The sequence below is a fragment of the Botrytis porri genome (assembly GCF_014898465.1).
Source record: "Botrytis porri strain MUCL 3234 chromosome Unknown BPOR_001, whole genome shotgun sequence".
NCBI lineage: Eukaryota > Fungi > Ascomycota > Leotiomycetes > Helotiales > Sclerotiniaceae > Botrytis > Botrytis porri.
The window spans coordinates 26491-47086 of record NW_024066075.1 but is presented as its reverse complement, the minus strand read 5'-3'; the positions used below and the strand labels follow the sequence as shown (position 1 = coordinate 47086).

Genomic DNA, 20596 nt, shown 5'->3' with positions numbered 1-20596 from the left:
TAGTTGGAATTCATACAGTATTGGTATTCTAAGCCTTGAAAATGATTATAAGGGGCAAAAAGCCTCCATCTACATTCACACATTCCAATACAGTTATCCACTCTTGCTTTCCTATTGTAACCTTTCAATTCGATTTAAGAGTAGAATCCATAATTATACATATTGATTCTATTTCTCCAACTGTATATTCTATTTCATTTATATTATATATATTCTTGAGTTTATAATATTATTCTTCGATTTGTGCTTCAAATATTGAAAACCATATTGAAATTGTTTCAAATATGGCTTCTTTATGTCTTGCAGATTCTAATTTACGAGAATAGGTTCCTTTAAGTTTGGGATATCGATCTAAGAACCTATAGATCCATTGTTGACCTATATGATTTAATTGAAAGGATAAAGGGGTAGATGGTGATACGAAAATGATGTATTGATTTAGAATTTCTTGGGCTATTTCTTTCAACAACCCAGAAGTTGTAGGGTATCTAGTAGTTATCAATCGTAAGATCCATTGTATTAGAGTCTTCTCTTCCATGTTGGAAAGTTTTTGAAAGGATTCGTGAGATTGAGAGCGTGATTGTCGTCCAGCTATTCGATTTATTAAGATTGACTTCGGAATCTTAAAATGAATAGCAGTACTTCGAATTGAAGTAAATTGTTTATTTTTTAGACTTTTTATAGCCTTTTGAATATTATCTTCCGATTCACTACAATTTAATGACTTTCGATTCATTGTGTGTTGAATAAACATGTAAAATAAAGAAATGAGGGGGTGATTTTGACCTATATCATGACATAACCCACTTCTAGTCAAGTTACGTTAATTATTTCTTATATATATAATTTTCAAATCAATTCTTTAAATAATTAAAGAATTATGAAAATAATTAATTTATATAGGAAAATAGTATTTTTGCAGAGATTTTGTCATGAAAAAGAGTAATATGCAATAAGCCAAGACTTCAACTCTTACCAAACGAAATTAAAAAACAAAAGATCCCATAAGTCAACTACCCCACTTTCCGACCACCCCCTCTTTTCGACCACCTCAAAAACCACACCGCTTTGAGTAATTATAAAATTTATACTTTGAATAACTCAACAATGCTTTAATCAATTGATTTGAAATTTTGATATTATTATAATTGTGATATGAAGAATAGATATACCGAAGAAGATATCGCAGAGGCTCTTAGAGCGATTACAAATGGAGCAAGCATACGAAGAGCTAGCTTGGATTATGGTGTTCCACGTACCACACTTCACGATCGAATATATGGTGGAGTTTCGCATCAAAAAGGCGCCCAAATACTTCAAAAGTTATCTCCAATTCAGGAGAATCGACTAGCAGAATGGATATTAGTACAGGAAGCTCTTGGTACTAGCCCTACACATCGTCAAATCAGAGAGATGGCAGAGCACCTCCTTATTGTACGAGGGGAGGATCCCTCACTTGGAAAGAAATGGATACATAGCTTTTTTCGAAGGCATCCTAATATTGGAACTAAGAAGCAACATCAAATCGATTCTGCACGAGTTTCAGGTGCTACATCTGATATTATTAAGAAGTGGTTCCGGAACCTCGCAATCCCTGAAATCAAGGCTATTAAGCCGGCCAACAGATGGAATATGGATGAAGCAGGTATAATGGAGGGTCAGGGTCTTAATGGACTAGTAGTAGGAAGCACTGATCGAAGATTTATTCAAAAAAAGCAACCTGGATCTCGAATTTGGACCTCTTTTATAGAATGCATTTCAGCCAATGGAAAAAGCATTACTCCCCTTGTAATATATAAGGGAAAATCAGTTCAACAACAATGGTTTCCAACAGATTTGACTCTATTCAAGGGTTGGAACTTTACCGCTACAGAAAATGGATGGACTACAGATGCTACAGCTTTAGAATGGCTGAAAAAGATCTATATCCCTCAAACTACCCCTATTCAGCCGGAAAATTCAAGACTCCTCATTTTGGACGGACACGGAAGCCATGAAACTACAGCATTTATGTTAGAATGCTTTAATAACAACATATATCTCTTATTTCTCCCACCACATACGTCACACGTACTACAACCACTCGATTTATCTGTGTTCTCACCCCTAAAAAGTGCATATCGAATCGAACTTAATAAATTAAGTCTATTATCCGATTCCTCACCAATTGGAAAGCGCAATTTCCTTTCTTGCTATCAGAAGGCTAGAATAGAAGGTTTAACTATTCAAAATATCAAGTCTGGGTGGCAAGCTAGTGGTCTTTGGCCCAAAAATATGGCTAAACCTCTTATGAGTCGACTTTTGCTTGAAAATAGCAATAGAGAGGTTTTATCACTTAATCCTGAATCTGATGATGATCCTATTCTTCAATGGAATATATATTCATCGTTTATTCAATGGAAAACCCCTCAAAAAGGAGCCGATATCAGAAAATATAGAGATATAATGATTCAAGAGAAGGAGATCGATTTGCCAACACGAAGATTACTATTTCGCAAGATTATAAAAGGATTCGATGCTAAGGATTATGAACTCTTAGAGGCAGAGAATAAGATTAGAAAGCTAGAATATCAATTAGATGAAGCATTACCTAGAAAAAGGCGAAAGGTTGTGGTATCTCCAAATTCGAAGTTCGCAGGGATTAGAGCTATAAGGCGTACACAAATTGAAGCTGGAGATCGTGAAGATGAGGTAGATGATAGCTCTAGTGCTATAGAAAGTGATTCTACAGGCGATTTCATTGAAGTTCAATAGTTATTGAGTTATTAAAGTTTTAAGTGTAGATAATATGAATTTTTTAGGTGGTCGGAAACAGGGGGTGGTCGGAAAGTGGGGTAGTTGACTTATGGGTAACACACAATTGTTATTATTTACTATCTGCATTTTCCTACAAACCCAAATCGAACACCCCTTAACGATTTCGCCAATCAGTACCCTCCAATCATGGCTTTGAGTTACCATTGATTTATCTGGCATACTTTGGAAATCTCCATTGCAAATATGGGAGGTATTTTGCCGGATGCCAATAATTGAAGAGTGCCACACAAGGAAAAATAGGCAACGCATCAAAAACATATACACTGTTTTCTCCTCTGTCGGCCCATCCCTACTCCCTTTATTCGTCATCCACCTGAGAGAGATTGAAAGAATAGACCCTCACCACCACTCATGTTCCTCCGTATACCCCGTTCTCCCCAGCGCAAAATCCCCCATGCGAAAAACATTCTTGATCAAAATCAACACGCAAGTAATAGTGACGACCTGTAATAGCGTCTGCCAATTTGGGTTGAGTTCTTTTTCTGCTTCGTCGATTATCACAAATTTATCTTTCTCATTCTTGCTCTCGCTATCCATTGGAAGAGTAATGCGTTGCTGAAACTCCGATACAAAGCGTCGAGATGTGAAATTGAAGCGGATAGCGATGATGGAGAAAAGTCCAAAGCATGCCATCTGGATTGCGACTCCGACTAGAGCTATATTTTTCCCTAGAGTCAGCTTGGATTAAACATCAGTGGTGGTGATATCGATAGATGTGATGCGCACGACCCCGATTAGATGAAGGAGAAGCGCAACTGAAGGGCGTTTTTAGTGATTGATACATGGATTTTGGAGTTGAACTATGAGGAACTCACGGAAATCGCACATTACGAAAATAGGAGTTATGAACCGAGGAGGAATCCAGAAGAGCTTGGTGGTTCGTGCTCCTTCGGAACGACGTGGTAGAGTATTCTCCCCTCGTATTCATGCCGTTAGCGACAATGCAATGGTTTCAAGATAGCTTGGCTTGAAAGAATTCCGACTCACAAAAATAGTATAGCAAGCAGCGGCCATGAGAACAGGTGAGAGTACAATAAGTGCAGTTTGCGCTACATATATTGGGTTTTCAGTATCGTGTTTCGAGGAGATTGCTCGGATGATATATCCTGCTGCTTCCATTAGAGATATCGTTAGTGTGAGCTCGGGATATAGGGTCACGGGTGAGGGGAGAAGAGAAATACCCACTGCCAGCAGCAGCAACTATGATAAACCATACTCTGGCATGGTATCTAAGTCATTGGAAGAGAGTAATGATGAATGCTAGGGAATAGAGTATGCTGACTACGATGGCGGCTGGGAATGAAGGATCGTAAGTGTAGTGAGATAGTGGTTTTGGGTTCGGGTGCGAGGACCATGGCTAGTGAGGAGGTTCTGCTGTGGTTTGAATGGTTGGGGGTTATGGAGTGAGAAAGGGGTTGCTGCTTAAGATGATTTTAGTAGGTGAAATTAAGTAGTAACCTGTAGATTTTCAAATACTTTTCTTTAAGAGAATTTAGAGAGGAGGAACGAGGAGAGAACCGAAATACAGGATATTGAGGTGATGAGATGCAAGTGGTGTACTTATATGTTAGCTTTTGATCCTGTTACATGAATGCTAATCCGTCTCTAATCATGCTCATGCTCAGTTGATGAATTGCTTGCCTATTCTAGAAACCTGCTGTTGGTGCTCAGCCGCAACCAAAAGCGATACATCAGGTAGACTCAAAGTAACATACATGCCTAGCTAAATCGTGTAGAGATAGCAAGTCCCTTAACAATTGCATGGTTCCGAGAAGAGTAAGCAGATCGTCTCTTGTCGTTTAGTCATTAAGCATTCACATAAACTTCTTCGAACGGCTCTCGAGCTTGCAAACTTTTATGAATATGATGTAAAGATTCATTATTTAACTTATTAAGAATACCTAAAATACTACATAATGCCAAATATGCCCATTTATTTCTCTGCATCATCTCTTTGCCTCTGACAATTAATCAGAATCCCACCCATATAGACAATTAAAATAGATATATATAAACATGATTCTACCAAATGAATGTGAGAGATCGATGCAAGAAAAGAAATATACCCGTAAAGAAACCGATGTGTTGTAAATTTTGAACCTGAATGACCCGAGAAACTTTTAATCACAATCTGTGTGAAATGCAATGTGAGGTATACGAAGAAGAAACAGTTTTCGGAAAAAGAAAATAAGCCATGCATGGCATGATGCGCTAGATAGATGTTGACAGAAAAAAAGAAAATTACACGCGCCCAAGGGCGGTATCTAGATCACGAAGGAATGTATCCTCTCCGGGTAATCGTTTAGAGGGTCCGATTAATGAGGAACTCTCAGATCGAGTATCATAACTAGTGCTGCCTCTGGAGAGCATCGTAAGACGTGTAGACGCCCCTTTCCTCATTGGCGACTGGCTTCTCATAGAATTGCCACTAGGTGTATGGATACCAGGAGGCGTGAGGAATTGGAGATCGGGAGTAGAGACATTGCTATCACCAGTTCGATAGCCAGCGAAGTAGTCATTGATATTTTGATAGCCCTTGATACCACTACCGTAACCCATGTGGGACGTAGGTCTTTCGAGAGTGGGGGATGGAACCACGGTAGAAGCTGCTCGCATGGATCGTGCCATGATGCTAGGACTGGATCCCCGGAATATGGATGGTCGAAGAGGGGGACCCTGGAGAATAGAAGGTACAGATGCTTGTCCCCACATATTACTTGCTACTTGAACTGATGGCAATGCGGGTCTTATTGTGGGTCTTGGTGGTTTCGAGGGGAATTTCATGTCGTGACGAGACTTTCCAATCCAGAGCATCTGCTCATGCTCTCTGAGATATCTGTTACCTCCGAATGATTTCTGAACAATTTCTCGACTTCGCATTCCAAGGGCTCGAAGTTCGCTCTTCTTCTCATACATTCGCTTTGTAATGATTGCAACTTCTTCTGCGGATGGCTTATCGATAATAGAAGGAGGCTTGTAACCTTGAGGATCATTCGCGTAAGGTGCCCATTCGTCCAGAAGAGCAAGCATATTGATCTGCGCTCTTGCAAGACTTTGTGCATCATTGGGGGCAACCACAGCGCTGAAGCAGTCGCCGGTATTAGGATCTGTAAGCACCCGAAGAGACGCCCCAACATCTGTACATACAACAGGCGCGCCAGTCAAAGCCGCTTCTCCCAATGCCAAGGGTAGCCCCTCAGAGATAGAAGAATTGAGAAAGACCCATGTTTTCTTGAGCACATCAGTTGGACTTGCAGTTCCGCACAAATTGACATAGCCTGGTAAGGATTTGGAGGCTAAAATTTCGAAACAGTCTGTTGAGTATTGTGGTGCTTTGTCGATTGCACCGTAAATATCGAGACGGTAGTCTTTGAATCCCCATACATTCACAATGATATCAGCAGCTAAAATAGCAGTCTTGATATCCTTCGCATACCAAACATGAGAAAGCATGGTGACCGTTGGCAAAGGCGAAGTTGTCTCCTTGATTGGACTGAATTTTGAGATATCTGCAGGTGGGATACCATTAACGACAGGATCAATCTTGCGCTTGAAAATATTTCGGTGCTCGAGTTTTCCTTGGTGTGATCCGATTTCGACTTCCCATCCAGGATTGAAGAAGTCAGCGCAAGGTAGAATGATATCGGCGTGGTGAAGTGTCAGTTGACTGGTGAGCTTCATAAGACCGAGCAACGAGTTTCTGACAAACGGTGGTAGAGAACAGAGATCTGAAGACAGGTAGAGATTTACTTCGCGCCAACTAATAGCGTGATCCCAGATTTGCAATGTGCTTCCTCTGGTAATCTTGCACACAATTCCGTACGAAGCACTGACGGAATGATGTGACGCTTGGAAAATTGCCGGAATCTTCTCAGGCATGGGAAGGGAGAATATGAACAAGTACCGAAGCCAAAGATCGAGTGCGGCGTCAAGTTGAGCTATTGTGGGTATCTCAGTCTGAAACCAACCCTCTGAGGGCGTTGGACTCACAAGATCTTGTGAGATCCATAGATTCCGCCAGGCATTCTTAACGATTCTACTGTTCCAAACACCGGACCAGTGTTTTCCTTGGGAGAAATACGCGTTTAGGTTGACCAAAGCTCGGGTTGATTGGAGAATGTCACTGTTCGAATATTGACTCGTTCTAGCCCCTTTCACCAGAGCTTTGAGAATCGGAACAAAATTCTTCTGAATGTCTAGTTTTGTCGCATATTTGACGGCATGAACGACCTCTGAATCTAATTTATCTCTGAAAATTCCATGGGTCGGTGTCATGAAATCGAGTCCCCAAATTGGAATGACTTTTAATGTCTGCACGTTCTCTTGTGTTTGATGTTTAGGCACTCCAAAATCATTCGCAGATTCTGAAATCATGTACCACTTCGCCGCCTTAAGATTGTTCACCATGTCTCTTCGGCATGCAGACACTCCCCCTCCTTCATTGGGCCAAGTTCCAGAGTCTGTGGCAAGAACATGAAGCTCATCGCTTTTGAAATCTGGAGCAGACCTAGTGCGAGCATTGGCAGAACCTCCCTGTCCAAATGCGTACAAGTCTGCAATCTGAAATGCAAGTGGTGCCCAACCCGAAATTGATTTATCGAGATCGATAACGGCCATAATTGCGTCTGCGTTCTCATGCAAATATTCTTCAGCTGACTTGAGGTTGCCGTGATCACGTCTTCGAAAATATGGGCGCATCATTGGTTCCCGTCGAAGAAGTCTTTCGTCAAGCCATCTCATGATTACACCATCAAACGCCGAATTGTTTTTCCATGCTTGCCATAGCCTCGATCTAGCTTTCGAAGTGGAGACTGGATTTTGATGGGTATTCATACCCAGCCACCTGGGCAGAGCATGTGAACGTAATGATTTGAAGCCAATCATGTGATCATCATGCCGAAATGTGAAGTTCGTGGGCTTTTTGAGGATTCCGAGATGATCCCATTCTATCAGTGCTGGTGTGTCGACAGGCTCGCCATTCAATGTTGTGTATATGGTCGGATGATATTTATGATCGTATGACCATTGTGCCTCATATACATCGGGGCCGATGACAAAGGTAGCCTCAATAACTTGCGAATGGGGTATCCATGTGTCCAGCTTGTCTTGACGTTTTACAGGAGGAGCTGCCCATGAAACCATGCAAAACATATGTGGCAATACAAACTCTGCTCTCAACAACTCATCATCAAAATTGCTGTTCTGTCTATAATGGCAATGAAAGCGCACGAGATTTCCATCAAGAACGTAGGATCCACTTTGAACAAGACCTTGCTTATTGAACAAAACTTGTTCAAATTGGTTATTCCCTTCCACACATCGTCGCGAAATTGGATAGCGACGACGCGTTGTCATGATTGTCTGTTTTGGAATGTTTTCCAAGTCGTACTCATATTCGTAAACATTTGCTTTCGCGCCTTTGACATAGTCTTCTCTGCGTAAAAGAAGAAGATCCTTGCTGTAAATACTTATGCGCTCAAGCTTGGCTGAGTCGGCTGGCTCTTCTTTCAGGACACCACCATACTGACGGAGCTCGCAGACACCGTCGCCGAGTAATGACTCTTGTATAGCTTCAGCATCTTCCCTACCGTTGTTGACGATATGGCTACCAGTAATGCTGGCTGTATCCGGAACTCGAACAAATGCTGTCGAAGACCCTCCGGTGCTCTCTATCATTATCCTCTGACGCTTCAATGATACTGTTGTCCCACGTATCTGTTTCCAGAGATTATCTACATTCTTTCTACCATGGAGCAAGAACATTGGCATCAAAAGATCCTGCAAAAAATGCGTGTATGACCATATTCCAGTTACCAAGAACATGACAATCGATCGTATGTACTTTGGAGTTGACTTCATGGTATGATCAAGCTCTCTTTGCAATTCCGGTTCCGCTACAAATGCTATTGCGAATAACTTCAGGCAATGCCCAATTGTATGATAAACTGTACTGAATGGAGATTTCAGCTGTCGTGTGAGTAGTTTTGACACCCCAATCCGTGTTTGTGTCTTTCCGAATAACTTCATTATGTTAGACTTTTCATGCTGATCGGACCTCTCTACTGGAGCAGTCTTCGCAAATTCCAGTGTGTAACGTTTCTTTTCAGTGGCAACGAAGGCACCAAAATTGCGTCGAGCTAAGAAAGTGGCGATGGACAAGCCGTTGAGCTTGTTCATTCGTATCCAACCATGCTGGTCAGTTGTCAATGCATCAACCTGCCCAGTGCATCTGTCGAGAATGAGTTCTCGAATCTCTGTAGGAAGACCTTCCCAATCAATGTTTGGATTGCATCCGAGAGCTGTATGTCTAAGAATCTCGTCGTCAAAACAGGTCGCAATACTTTCTGCATGGGCTCTCGATGGTTTTGAAAAATTCAAGAAGTTCCGTAGTCCCTGAGGCACAAGGGTCTTCTCCAATAGGCCTAACGGTGAAACGGAAGAGAGCAATGATTCCAAAAGTATGGCGTCTTCGTGCGAAATACCGTGAAAAGTTTCGGCTGCAATGTGAAGCAGTATTTCGGCAGCCCTGTTGCAGGTTAGCACCAAAAATTATCGGGCTGTAGAATGACTCCAATGTGGGATCTGACACAAGTGGAGGCGACACAAGGAATGGCACTTACGTCTGACAGAAAATACTGATGCTTGAGTGTTGCTCCATCGCATCCATTGTTTCGCAACCAATGATGATCCTCATTAAATCATTAGAATCGCAGCCAATTGCTTTTAGGTCCTTGAATTCATCAGAGAACATAGACATAGAGACGCATTCGACCACGATCTTTCCACTTTCAAACGCTGTGATGGCCTCATCCAATAATGCTTTTACTTCCGGAAATGCACTCAGCGCAAAATTTGGGATTGAATCAACCGAGCTGCCCTTGATCTCTTCGAATATCCCTATAGCATGATGTAGAATCGACTTGATTTCCACACCGGGATGTGTCATAGGATCAACTTCATATTTTTCATCGTCGTGAAGGGAATCCAGATTCTCGAAGGTCATACGAAGCTCGTCCTGAGACAGTAATAACTCACGACCTGGACTTGTGAATTCGTGGAATGATCTATCTTGTGATATCTTATTCCAAATGCGACCTTCGGAGTCCATCGTATCGACTGGTTTTGCTCTAATACCTGCGTAATATAGAGATAGGAATGCTGCAGTCCATGTTGCTGCCCCAAGTGCGACCACATCACAGTACTCGAATTGGGGAAGGAAGTGTCTGAGTATTTGTCCAGAGGGAAGACCAACGCAAACTGCTATGAGAAGAGGTTTGAGACTTCGAGGGCCCGCAAAAATCTTTGTGTACTAAATGAGAGTTAGCTGATGTAAATGTGTGAATATTTGTCAAGGTTCTTGTCAAGGAAATGTACCTGATAGAATAGTAAACCTGCGGATGTTTATTAATAAACGTTTCAAATCATGGAGATAGTACTTACCTGTATAGGCTCCAACATAGGCAATAAAAAGAAGGGTTGAAGCTTCTGTGCTGTCAAATACCCAGAGAAGACTAGAGGCCACAGCCAAACTCCAAACATGAAATAATGAGTACCTTCCCAACATGCTCCAATAAAGGTGTCTCCGTGCCTTGACACCTGCATCGACTGCATCTGGAATTGAAGAGATATCCCCAATCAGCATGTTCTGACTTTCTGCTGTCATTGTATGAAGCTTTGCGGCATTGAGATCCAGAAGAACTGCACCAATTAGGTAATAAGCCAAAGCAAAGCCAACAGGCATCCGGTATCTTGTGTTCTGCGCCGATAGCCCGAGAAGACGTCCACCGGCAAGAAGTGAGTTCCATTTGTCGAGAAGCGCTACGATGAAATAGAGAAGACTACAACCAACCTGTATTATTTTAGTTTCCGACTTCGCAATTTACTAATTATATGAAGGAAGATTAGACTCACCTCATCACCAGCCTGACGCCAATGTATGAAAGCATTATGCAACCTGAGACCTGTTTGCATTTGCTTGAGAGTATCCAGAGCAACCTTGATTTGCATGTTCCAAGTTGATGAATATGGCATTGGTAGTGGCGTTCCTGAGTATCCCGAGTACCATTTCAATAGGAATATTGTTGCGTCATAGCTATCCACTAATGATTTGACGGTTGGATCTTGACAGTTGTGCCGAAAGCCACTTCGTACTTCTTTTATTGCCGCAATCATTGCAGTTCTTGAAATCTTTAAGGCCGCAGGATCGGTCATTCCATCGAATGCACGCTCATCCCCGTCTTTGTGAGTCTTGATGTACCATTCTTTCAACTCCTTGTCACTGATCTTTTCAATATTTTGATGCCATGTAGTCCATTTAGATGCTGTGTGTCGAGTTCCCAAAGCGAGAAGAAATATAAAGACATACAAGACGGTCAAATAGATATAAATATCATAACCAGGAACAAAAATTGTCGTAATTGGTGAAATGAATAAGACAGGGAGAATCGTGAGGATGACAGGACGTCCAGATTGAAAAGCAGTGCCCGGATAAGAAAAATTGGCCAGAGTCGCGAGCAGGATCAAATAGGTGCTTAGTGCAAACAAGTACAAAAAGAATACTACCCCTGCAACAATACCATCTTTGATACCAAGACCGATCAAGCCAAGCAAGCCAGCGGCAAGTGAGAAAGCAATACCGCCAACGAGCCTCGTCGCTATGAATTGGTTCATTGCAGAGAAGGCCATCGAAATGAGGTAGTAAGAACCACCACATGTTATCCATGTGCCACAAATGCCTGATATTAAAAGGGAAATCATCAAAGCTAAAGTAGCAGAATGCTGAGCTGTGCGGCTCATATTCCCACTCAAGTAGAGACCTTTACCAGTACTTGTTAACAGCAGGATATCCAAAAGTGCTGGAATTGCGAAAACACTCAGGAACGTGAATCTCATGGTTCCAGAAAGACCCTTGGCTTTAAAATCTCCGATATCGATCTTTGCAGCTGCATAAGCTGAGGGAGTTGAAGGATCGGCTTCAGTCCAGATGGGAGGCTCCCGGCCAGGTTGGTGATGACAAGCCCGATACCGATCCGAAAGTAATTTACCGAAACAACTAGGAGTCATGTCGAAGTAAGACTCGCATCGAGCTCCCGTGGCAAAAAGCTCCGCAAAGGCAGCCGCCTGATCGCTCTGATCATTGAACAAGGTGTTTCTATCAGTAACTTCAACATATGCCTCGTCAAATGCGTGCTTCCGAAAAACAGAAAATAGAGCAAGACAAATAATGTCAATGCGTGCGTCAATCTTTTTCGCTTCCATAATTTCAATGAGGGCCTTCGTAATAGCCTGAAGTGTATTCAACCTTCTTTCTTTCAATACAATAGTGATTGAATCATTGATTTGATTGAAGACGTAGAGAGCATTCTCCTCGGAAGGATGCTGTGAGTTATTGTCCACGTGCCATTTCGATCTTATTGCTATAAGGTCTTGGGGAGATTTTTGATTCCCTAAATAACCAACAGAACAGGCATCTTTCATCTGGGTAAAGTCTGTGGAATCTAGTAGTTCTCTTTCGCATGCAAATATTATCGAGTCGATCAAATCCCCGTTGCCCTTGATTGACGATAACTGTAATGTCTGGAGAAATCTAAGTAGCTCTGATGGTGAAAGAGAGCTTATGTCATTGAGCAATCGTGGAGGTAGGTATGATTCTGAATGTGTTAACCACTGCCAAAATCCTTTCTCGGCCTCAAATGATTCGTGGCGAGGACATCCACGACTTGATAAGAATGTATGCAAGATTGTTCCACTGAGATCCTGAACATTCCTTGACATGAAAATGTCAAGCTTGGCCCGTTCTTCAAACCCAAATACTGCCCAGTAACGACTTTCACCCTGGTACTGCAGTCCCGAATCAAGGCCCTTGTAGACTCTGATCAAGTCTGTGGTGGCAGAATCATCAGCTAAGCCACAAAGTTGATTCGCGAGTTCTTGTATCGCTGCATGCCATGTTGAAAGCTCCACCATCCCTGGCTGATTACAGAATTGGTTTAATTTGCCACCAATTTCTTTCAATACAGTGTTTTCGATCGGGTCAAGAAGATCAAGGGATCTGAGTTTTCTTTGTGATAGGAGGATTTCGTCAAAGGATTTCCTAGAAGCATGAACTCCAAGTGGAAAGCATCCGAGGAAGTCATTGGATGACCCACCGGGAGACGTTGATATGGGATTCCCAGGCGTTTGATTGAGATACGAATATGGGCCATCGGAGAATCTGTGGTTTGGTGCGTGAATGGATAAAAGTGATTCTGCCGGTGTGAGAGATCTGCTTGAAAATCCCGGTAGGTTACCGTCAGATGAATTTCTCGGTAGGTCCAAAGGCACTTCCGAAGTTGCCAAAGGCATATGAAGATCTACATTGACAAAGGATACTTGGTTCGATTTTCCCGATGGCTGGAGGTCGACTTCGATGGAGAGCGCCCCAAGAATGTTCTCGGCTAGATCCGACATTTCCGGTATATATTCATTGGCAATCTTAACCAGCGTTAGTAAGCTTTCGTGTAGATAATCAAGAAGTGAATTTTTTGCTTAGTGAACATAGATGGAGTGCTATGTTAGATGGCGCACTTACAGTATGGTTCAGACGCCACTTTTTATGTGCCTCCATAACTCCAGGCTCCTTGAGCCATGAAAAGGCTCCCAGCGGTTCCTTCTGGTCTATGCCTTGAGCCGTTGAAATTAAATCAGAGCTTGAACCGATCCATGGTGATAGCGCGCTGTAGAACTTTGACCATTGGTAGGATCGTCTAACAACGGCGTTTGTCGGATTTACCCCATCATCCAGAGTCTCCCATAAGCAGACAACGAATGGCCGGAGGCATGCTTGGGAAACAAAAGCCTTAATGGTAGGCCTCATCTCTTGCATTTGAAAGGCATCCCGTTCGTCCCCATTTGATGATATTGTGCCATTTCTTATTATCAGCCCAGCTACTTCATTCAGTTCTGCTAATTTAGGATCACGTAAAAATCCAGGAGATGATGTTTCGAGATAGGTCTGGAATCCAAGTTTATGAATGAAGGTGATGAATTCGACAACCATTGGACTTGACATTTGATCGTGCCAGTTGCTAAGTAGAATTCCAGAAAAACGGCAATCACTATCGGCCGCTGTTGATGAAGCTAGCAGTTTAGTGATCCAGGCAACAGCACCTTCGAGCGCCGCTGAATCTTTGCATTGCTGCGGTACAACAAGGCTTATGTCAAGTCTTGCTAGGACCTGTGGCGGTTTATAGTAAAGCCCAGATGAGAGAACATGAATTACATTCTCCTGAAAGGCGTCGACAACAAGAAGGTCCCATCGCGCCAACACTTGCAGATCTTCACTTGTTGGTGTATGGTTGAAGCCGCCCAAGTATACTCCAAAGCTCTCGGGCTTCTTCTCGACAGCGACGACTTTATAATGTGATAGTACAGAGACAGTCTTGACAAGATACTTCTTGATGGACGCAGGGACAGATTGTTGTGCAGATTTCCATTTCTACATACAGAAGAACGTTAGCTATAGATGTCGACAGCTATAAAGTCTCATCATATGAGACTGTAGAGTCTGCGATAAGGTATGAAGATAGCCTTCGCTGTTTTACTTACTCGATAACCCTTTATTGAACTCTGTAGTGTAAGATAAGCTATGAAGCTCAAGCCAAGACCAACAGAAGCAAGGATAAATGCAACCAGAATCTGTTTAAAAATTAACAGGGGAAACAACCAGACGTATTGGAAAGCTCACAAACTGCCACCAATTTTTTGTTAAGTCCCCCCAAGAGGCAGCTTCAAGGCCTGTGTATTGAGCCATAGATGATATGAGGGCCGAAGAACGAGGAGTTCTTCAGAAAGAACGAAAGTGAACGGCAACGAATAACATGTGGTAAGTGAAAGTAAACGTTACAAGTCAAGGAGAGAAACCATCAGAAGAAGTTGCGGTGGAGCACATCCGTCATAATAAAAGTCAGATCTACGACAAGATTTGCATTAAGATGCGCCGAGGATACAAAGATTGGGCACCCCCCAAGTAGGTCTAGGTAGCTACCAATGTCACTTACTCGTAGATACTTACTAGGTAGGCCTTTTCAGCCCATGCTCTATGGTGCGGGTAGTTGTATCCAGGAATAGGATTATTTGCGAGCTTCTGTGCTCGCGACTACGCCTGATTCCAAAAGCTTGGCAACCCGTATCCGGAAACTGTCCAAATCGTCCGTTACATTCGCTCTCTGAGGACCTCTGTACCTAAGCATTTCGCCTGGTAACGTAGTTTGCAGATACGGGCGACGGCTAGTGGAAATTGATACCTTGAACCCCAAATCCAGAAACACGTGGCCCTGCACCGCAGGTGGGATTGAAAGACCAAATTATGCTGAAAGGAAAGCAAATATTGAAATTCGCAAGGAAAACCTGGTAGCTGCAGAGCGTTGGATGATGATGCCATACGCACACTGTCAGCGCGGAGAGTACACATCGTACGCCACAGAAGGATGTTAGAACATTCGATACCCGAGGGATCAATGTTTGACAGAACAATTGTCATATATTGAGCATATTGACTCAAGGTTCAGCTTCGTATCGTGCACGATGCGTTTTCGCTATGGGGGGGGGGGATGCACTGGGCGTGTGGCGGTTAGGGATGCGGTGCAACTGGGAGTTGAGATGATTTTTGGAATTATGGGGTGCGTGCCCTTGGGTTGGACGGCTAGGGGATCGTCCAGCCTCTCACACGCCTTTTCCAGATGAAGAGCGAACAAAGCTTGTGACGGTTTCGTTTCAGGTGGACCTGGCTATGGTAGACTCGGTGGATCGGTGGGGACGGTGGGCGACTTGGTACTTACTTATTACTCTCGCTACTGTAGCATTCGTCTGGGATTGAATAGATGAAAGGGTTTTACGATGGAGGAGCTGGCTGATTGATGACCGCACAGACTTGGTACTTACTCTCGCTACTGACACTGTAGTAATCGACTGGGATTGAATAGATGAAAGGGTCTTGCGATGGAGGAAGTGGTTGACTGATGGTGACTTGGCTCATTGATTACGAACTTACGACTACGACTACGACTACGACTACGACTGCGACAGTGCGACAATGGTTCGTGTCGCCAACCGGAGATGAAGGGGGGAGGGGTATCTGGGTCGGACTTCGGGATCGGAAAATCTTTTTACTTACTAAGGGCTAAAATAGTGCTAGCGCCCCACATGATAGGAATTTCCCTTGGAGCTACTTCGGGGCCAAGACTTTGGGTCGTTTACTTCGTACATGAACATCTGCTAAATCTGTCCCAGGCAAATATCTATATATATCTCTGTATTTATCTACATTCGTTCCCAAAGGGGTAGTGATGTATTAGCCTCATTAGGCCTGTCCCCTTACAAGGGCTCAACAAGGGCTTCCGAAAGCTTGTTTTTTTTGCCTCGAGACACCGCTTGGATGGTTGGACCACTCTCATCGCAACCTTAATATAGCATCCTGCTTGCATACCACACTAAGCATCCATTGGACCCATCGTGCTTACAGCCGCCCCCAGCAAGCCTTCCCTTCTCCATGAATGTTTATACCCTCCTAGTCCTAGTCGCTTGCGATGGATTGAAATTTGAAATTCATGGGATAGGACTCCCCAAGACAATAGGTGCTGCAGCCACATTTTGGCTCTCGTTCGGCCAACACTTGACCATCGATACTGTTCGGATTGCTATATCCAGAATTTCAGATACCGTGTGTCATTCAGCTCCCCCATCATCTTTCGTGTGGATTGGATGAGCTCAGCCCTTCCTGCTGTCATGTCGGCTATGTCGTGTTCTGGGACGTCTCAATACACATCCTTGTTCGGTTTTTCATCTATCTTCCTCCCTAACTCATTTCTTTTGCATGTTCTTCACCTCATGAGGTTTACCTAAACCCATATACGGCTTTGGATCCCGTGTTCGACCTGTAGCCCGTAAAGCTCGTGTCCGAGGCCTTGGTGGAAAGCGCGATCGAACCTATGGCGCTGTGGCAAGTAACGTTGTCCTTGGCCGTCAGAATTCGTGCCTAGATTCAATAGTCTCTTCTATGCGGTAACTTACTCATGAGTGAGATGAGAATTTTACGTGCTTGGTAGCTTGCTGCTTCATTTCATTTTACTTCTTAAGTCGGGACAAGTACACCTCTCGTTTTACGATATTCTTCACCATCCATGTTTCTTTTTCTTCTCTCATTTTGATACCAAACAACACTCGTTAAAACAAAATTTTGTGGTTCAAACTTTATTCTTTTAATTGGCTTCTTTGAAATTTCAAGATGGTATCATTATACCACCTCGTTACCCATATTCTCCCTTTGAGCTTGTTCCTAGATGCAGCTCTTGGCCACCGGGCTCATCGCCGAGATCCCGCTGACGCGAATGATCCCCCTACATCAGAGTCAGTTGCGATTACCAATGCTCAGGCTATTATGACCTCGACAGTTCCTGCCGCACCGCTCGCTACGCTATCTGTTGGAACGGTAGCTGTCCTTGCCAATACAACTGTTGCTACCCCTCCTAAAGCAGAAGGGATTATTGCTACTGATGCAGTCGATACTGTCAGCAGTAAAGTTCTCGTCATTGCACGAGATTCAGTCTCCGCATACTCTGCTTGGAGTGGGCTCAATGATCGAGGAATCCCATATGAAACCTTAATCGTTCCTGCAGCTGGTATAGCACTACCAAGCTTGAACAGTTCAGAGAGTCAAGGAAATTATGGACTCATTGTTGTTATGTCAGAACTGAGTTACTCCTACCCTGACGTGGGGTATCAAAGTGCACTTACGGCAGACCAATGGCAAGCAATTTACAACTATCAAACCGCCTTTCGGGTTCGGTTGGTCAGGCTTGATTCTTATCCATCCGCTGCATTTGGTACAGAGGCATTAGGGGCTTGTTGTAATAATGGTGTTGAGCAGCTTGTTTCCATTTCCGACAACTCAGCCTTTCCTAAGGCGGGTCTCAAGACCGGTGCCACCATGAGTACCAAGGGCATATACCACTATCCTACTCAAATCACAAACTCAACGTTGGCAAAGGAGTTTTTACAACTAGGACCCTCTTCTGATGGTCAATTCACTACCGCAAGCACAGCAGGCGTGATAAACAATATCAATGGTAGAGAACAAATGGTATTTTACATTCCATTTGCCACAGATTGGTCTGCCACTTCTGTATGGTTGCAACATGCTTGGATCGACTGGGGCACAAGAAGTCTCTACACTGGATACAGAAGAGCACTATTCGGCACACAGATTGACGACATGTTCTTGGAATCAGATATTTATTCACCTACTGGGACGACTTACCGCATTGGCACGGCCGACTTGGCTCAGCACATTACATTCATGGGCTCGATCAACTCCAAATTGAATGCTGGAAGCAATTGGTTCATTGAAGTCGGACATAATGGCAATGGAAATATCGAATCAGCCAATGAAATCGCCGCAAGTGAAAGTGTATGTATTTCTTTCATCATGTGACACTTACTCCATTCTCTCTACTTTGTGGTCTCGTTTGCGTTACAGTTTCAGCCCACTAGATGAACATTACTAACTTTTGAGTTCAGGTCTGTTCTCCTGGACCCATTGAGTATGGTGAACAAATCGATACGCCATTGGAGTGGATCAAGCCCATTGGAACCGGAACCGATATCTGGCCCAAATCGTCGGTTCTCTATCCCAATTACACCACCCAATGCTTAAGCGACGATCCTTTGCTCACCTGGTGGACCACCCCTTCTAATCTTAATGCCTATGCACACATTTCGCACACTTTCACACACGAGGATCAAAACAACGCGACTTACGCAGATGTATATAGAGAAATGACATGGAATCAAGCCTGGCTTACTGCCACTGGAATTGCCAATGCAGACAAGTTCAGTCCAAAGGGACTTATTCCACCAGCCATCACAGGGCTTCACAATGGTGATGCGCTTAAAGCCTGGGCTGATAGCGGTATCACACATGCAGTTGGAGACAATACTCGACCAGCTCTCTTGAACCCTGTAAGTGTTGCTCCGTGCAATGTTCTCGGCAAACCCCTCTTCCATTTGTTGCACAAACCTTCATCCACACAAGACTGCCTGAACTTCGCTAACGTGGACACAGGATAATGAGCATTGGCCTTTATTCACAACGGTTGCGGCGAACGGCTATGCTGGTATCCAAGTAACTCCAAGATGGGCAACCAACATTTACTACAATGTAAGTTCGACTTGATCAAGTAGAACGGCTAGATCTGACAGAAATTAGTGCGATTCGCCTGATTGTACCGTGTTGGAATGGATCAACACCAGTGCCGGATCCGGTGATATAAATACCCTCCTTGAGATTGAGAAACAGACAAATGTCAGACATTTGTTGGGTCTTCATCATGATGCCTTCATGTTAGTGTCATATTCCGCTTTTCTCTTATGCATGTTAGCTAATTTTCTGAAATAGGTTCCATCAAGCCAATTGTAAGTCATGGCCCGTCCTTCTGTTCATTCTTCCTCTCTCCACGGTTTGCTCGATGTGGTATCTAAAAAAGCCACCCTACTAAGCACTTACTAATTCATTGATGATTCAGTGCGCTACACAGGAGCAGCAACGTATACGATCAATGGAGTGACAGCACAACGCTCGCTGCTCATGGCATGGGTTGAGACGGTGACTCAAGAATTCGTCCGATTGTGAGTTTAGTTTCTCTGATGATTTCATCGGTACTGACTGGGTATAGGGTTGACTGGCCTCTCATCACCCACAAACATGACGACGTAAGTCCCGAGGCTCCTGTTAACTGTGAATTTTCTAACCTGTCATCAGCTTGCCGCCATATTTGTCAATAGAATGACACGAGATTCTTGTGGAGCTAGCTTGTCATATCAACTTGATACTGCTAGTTCATCGATCACGGGCTTCACACTCTCTGCAAATGGCAACACCTGCTCAACACCGCTCCCGGTCACTCTCCCAGGTTCAGTCACCGATACCAAAGGGGCCACTGTCGAGCAGGTTGGTAACGACCCTACAACATTGTGGGTCACTTTGTCTGGCGCACCTGTCAGCTTTACTCTCACCACACCAATTCCCATAACGAGCAATTAAGCACGCCAGTCTCGCTCAGCACAACGCAATAATAATTATGGTCTGGTCCCAGAAGGGGAGCTAGGAAGGAGGACTTACTGCCAGCATTTTTTGCCTTGTGTCAACAAATTTCTCTTCTTATCAGTGGGACGCGTTGTTACGCTATCACAGTTCTTGGGTTAACACGTTTCGTTCTCTTCCTACATACTTCAAGTAGGATTATCACCGTTCAGATAATGAACCATTCTTTCTTAATGGGAAGCTTCAAATTCCATCTATCATATATCACATTTGTTCTACGTCTAATTTGCCTCTTCTTCATTATCCCCAAGTATCAATGTGACCCTATTACGATTTTTTGAGTTGTCTCCTGCTTGATCAGTGAGCCAAGATGTACATCACTTTGAACGATATGTCAATTAATTCAAAATATCGATATCACCTCCCAGATTAGGTTTATTGCATACCCTTTGAAATAATTTGTGGATCCGGAAGGCTCGGATTACACAGCATGTACTTCTGTACCATGCATGCCAATCACACCGTGTCCGTACCCATCCCCCGCAAAAAAAAAAAAAAAAAAAAAAAAGTCTCCTAGCTTACCAGAGCGCCTACCGCTTTACTCTGCCATCTTATTATTCGGATACCAATTTCTAGATACGAGCCGTCGCATTGTTTCGTTAACTTTGGAATATTTAAATACGCATACCATGATTGATTCAG

The 20596-nt window shown here is 43.4% G+C and overlaps 4 protein-coding genes across 4 annotated transcripts; 2 read left to right on the top strand and 2 right to left on the bottom strand.

Annotated features, from left to right (window-relative positions):
- Window positions 1-1155: 1155 nt before the first annotated feature.
- EAF01_000010 (uncharacterized protein) lies at window positions 1156-2754 on the top strand (the record flags this gene model as incomplete). The annotated part of the gene is made up of 1 exon (XM_038908260.1): window positions 1156-2754. The coding sequence occupies one exon, from the start codon at window positions 1156-1158 to the stop codon at window positions 2752-2754; it is 1599 nt and encodes a 532-aa protein (XP_038775166.1).
- Window positions 2755-3156: 402 nt separating this feature from the next.
- Window positions 3157-3936, bottom strand: EAF01_000009 (uncharacterized protein; the record flags this gene model as incomplete). The annotated part of the gene is made up of 3 exons (XM_038908259.1): window positions 3157-3473; window positions 3633-3734; window positions 3801-3936. 3 exons carry the CDS (start codon window positions 3934-3936, stop codon window positions 3157-3159), a joined length of 555 nt encoding a protein of 184 aa, XP_038775165.1.
- Window positions 3937-5058: 1122 nt separating this feature from the next.
- Window positions 5059-14608, bottom strand: EAF01_000008 (uncharacterized protein; the record flags this gene model as incomplete). The annotated part of the gene is made up of 8 exons (XM_038908258.1): window positions 5059-9343; window positions 9438-10126; window positions 10192-10208; window positions 10258-10666; window positions 10729-13290; window positions 13388-14293; window positions 14404-14493; window positions 14543-14608. 8 exons carry the CDS (start codon window positions 14606-14608, stop codon window positions 5059-5061), a joined length of 9024 nt encoding a protein of 3007 aa, XP_038775164.1.
- A 2472-nt stretch (window positions 14609-17080) lies between these two features.
- Window positions 17081-19894, top strand: EAF01_000007 (uncharacterized protein; the record flags this gene model as incomplete). The annotated part of the gene is made up of 8 exons (XM_038908257.1): window positions 17081-18262; window positions 18373-18813; window positions 18917-19012; window positions 19061-19194; window positions 19250-19266; window positions 19377-19479; window positions 19527-19563; window positions 19613-19894. The coding sequence occupies 8 exons, from the start codon at window positions 17081-17083 to the stop codon at window positions 19892-19894; spliced, it is 2292 nt and encodes a 763-aa protein (XP_038775163.1).
- Window positions 19895-20596: the final 702 nt, after the last annotated feature.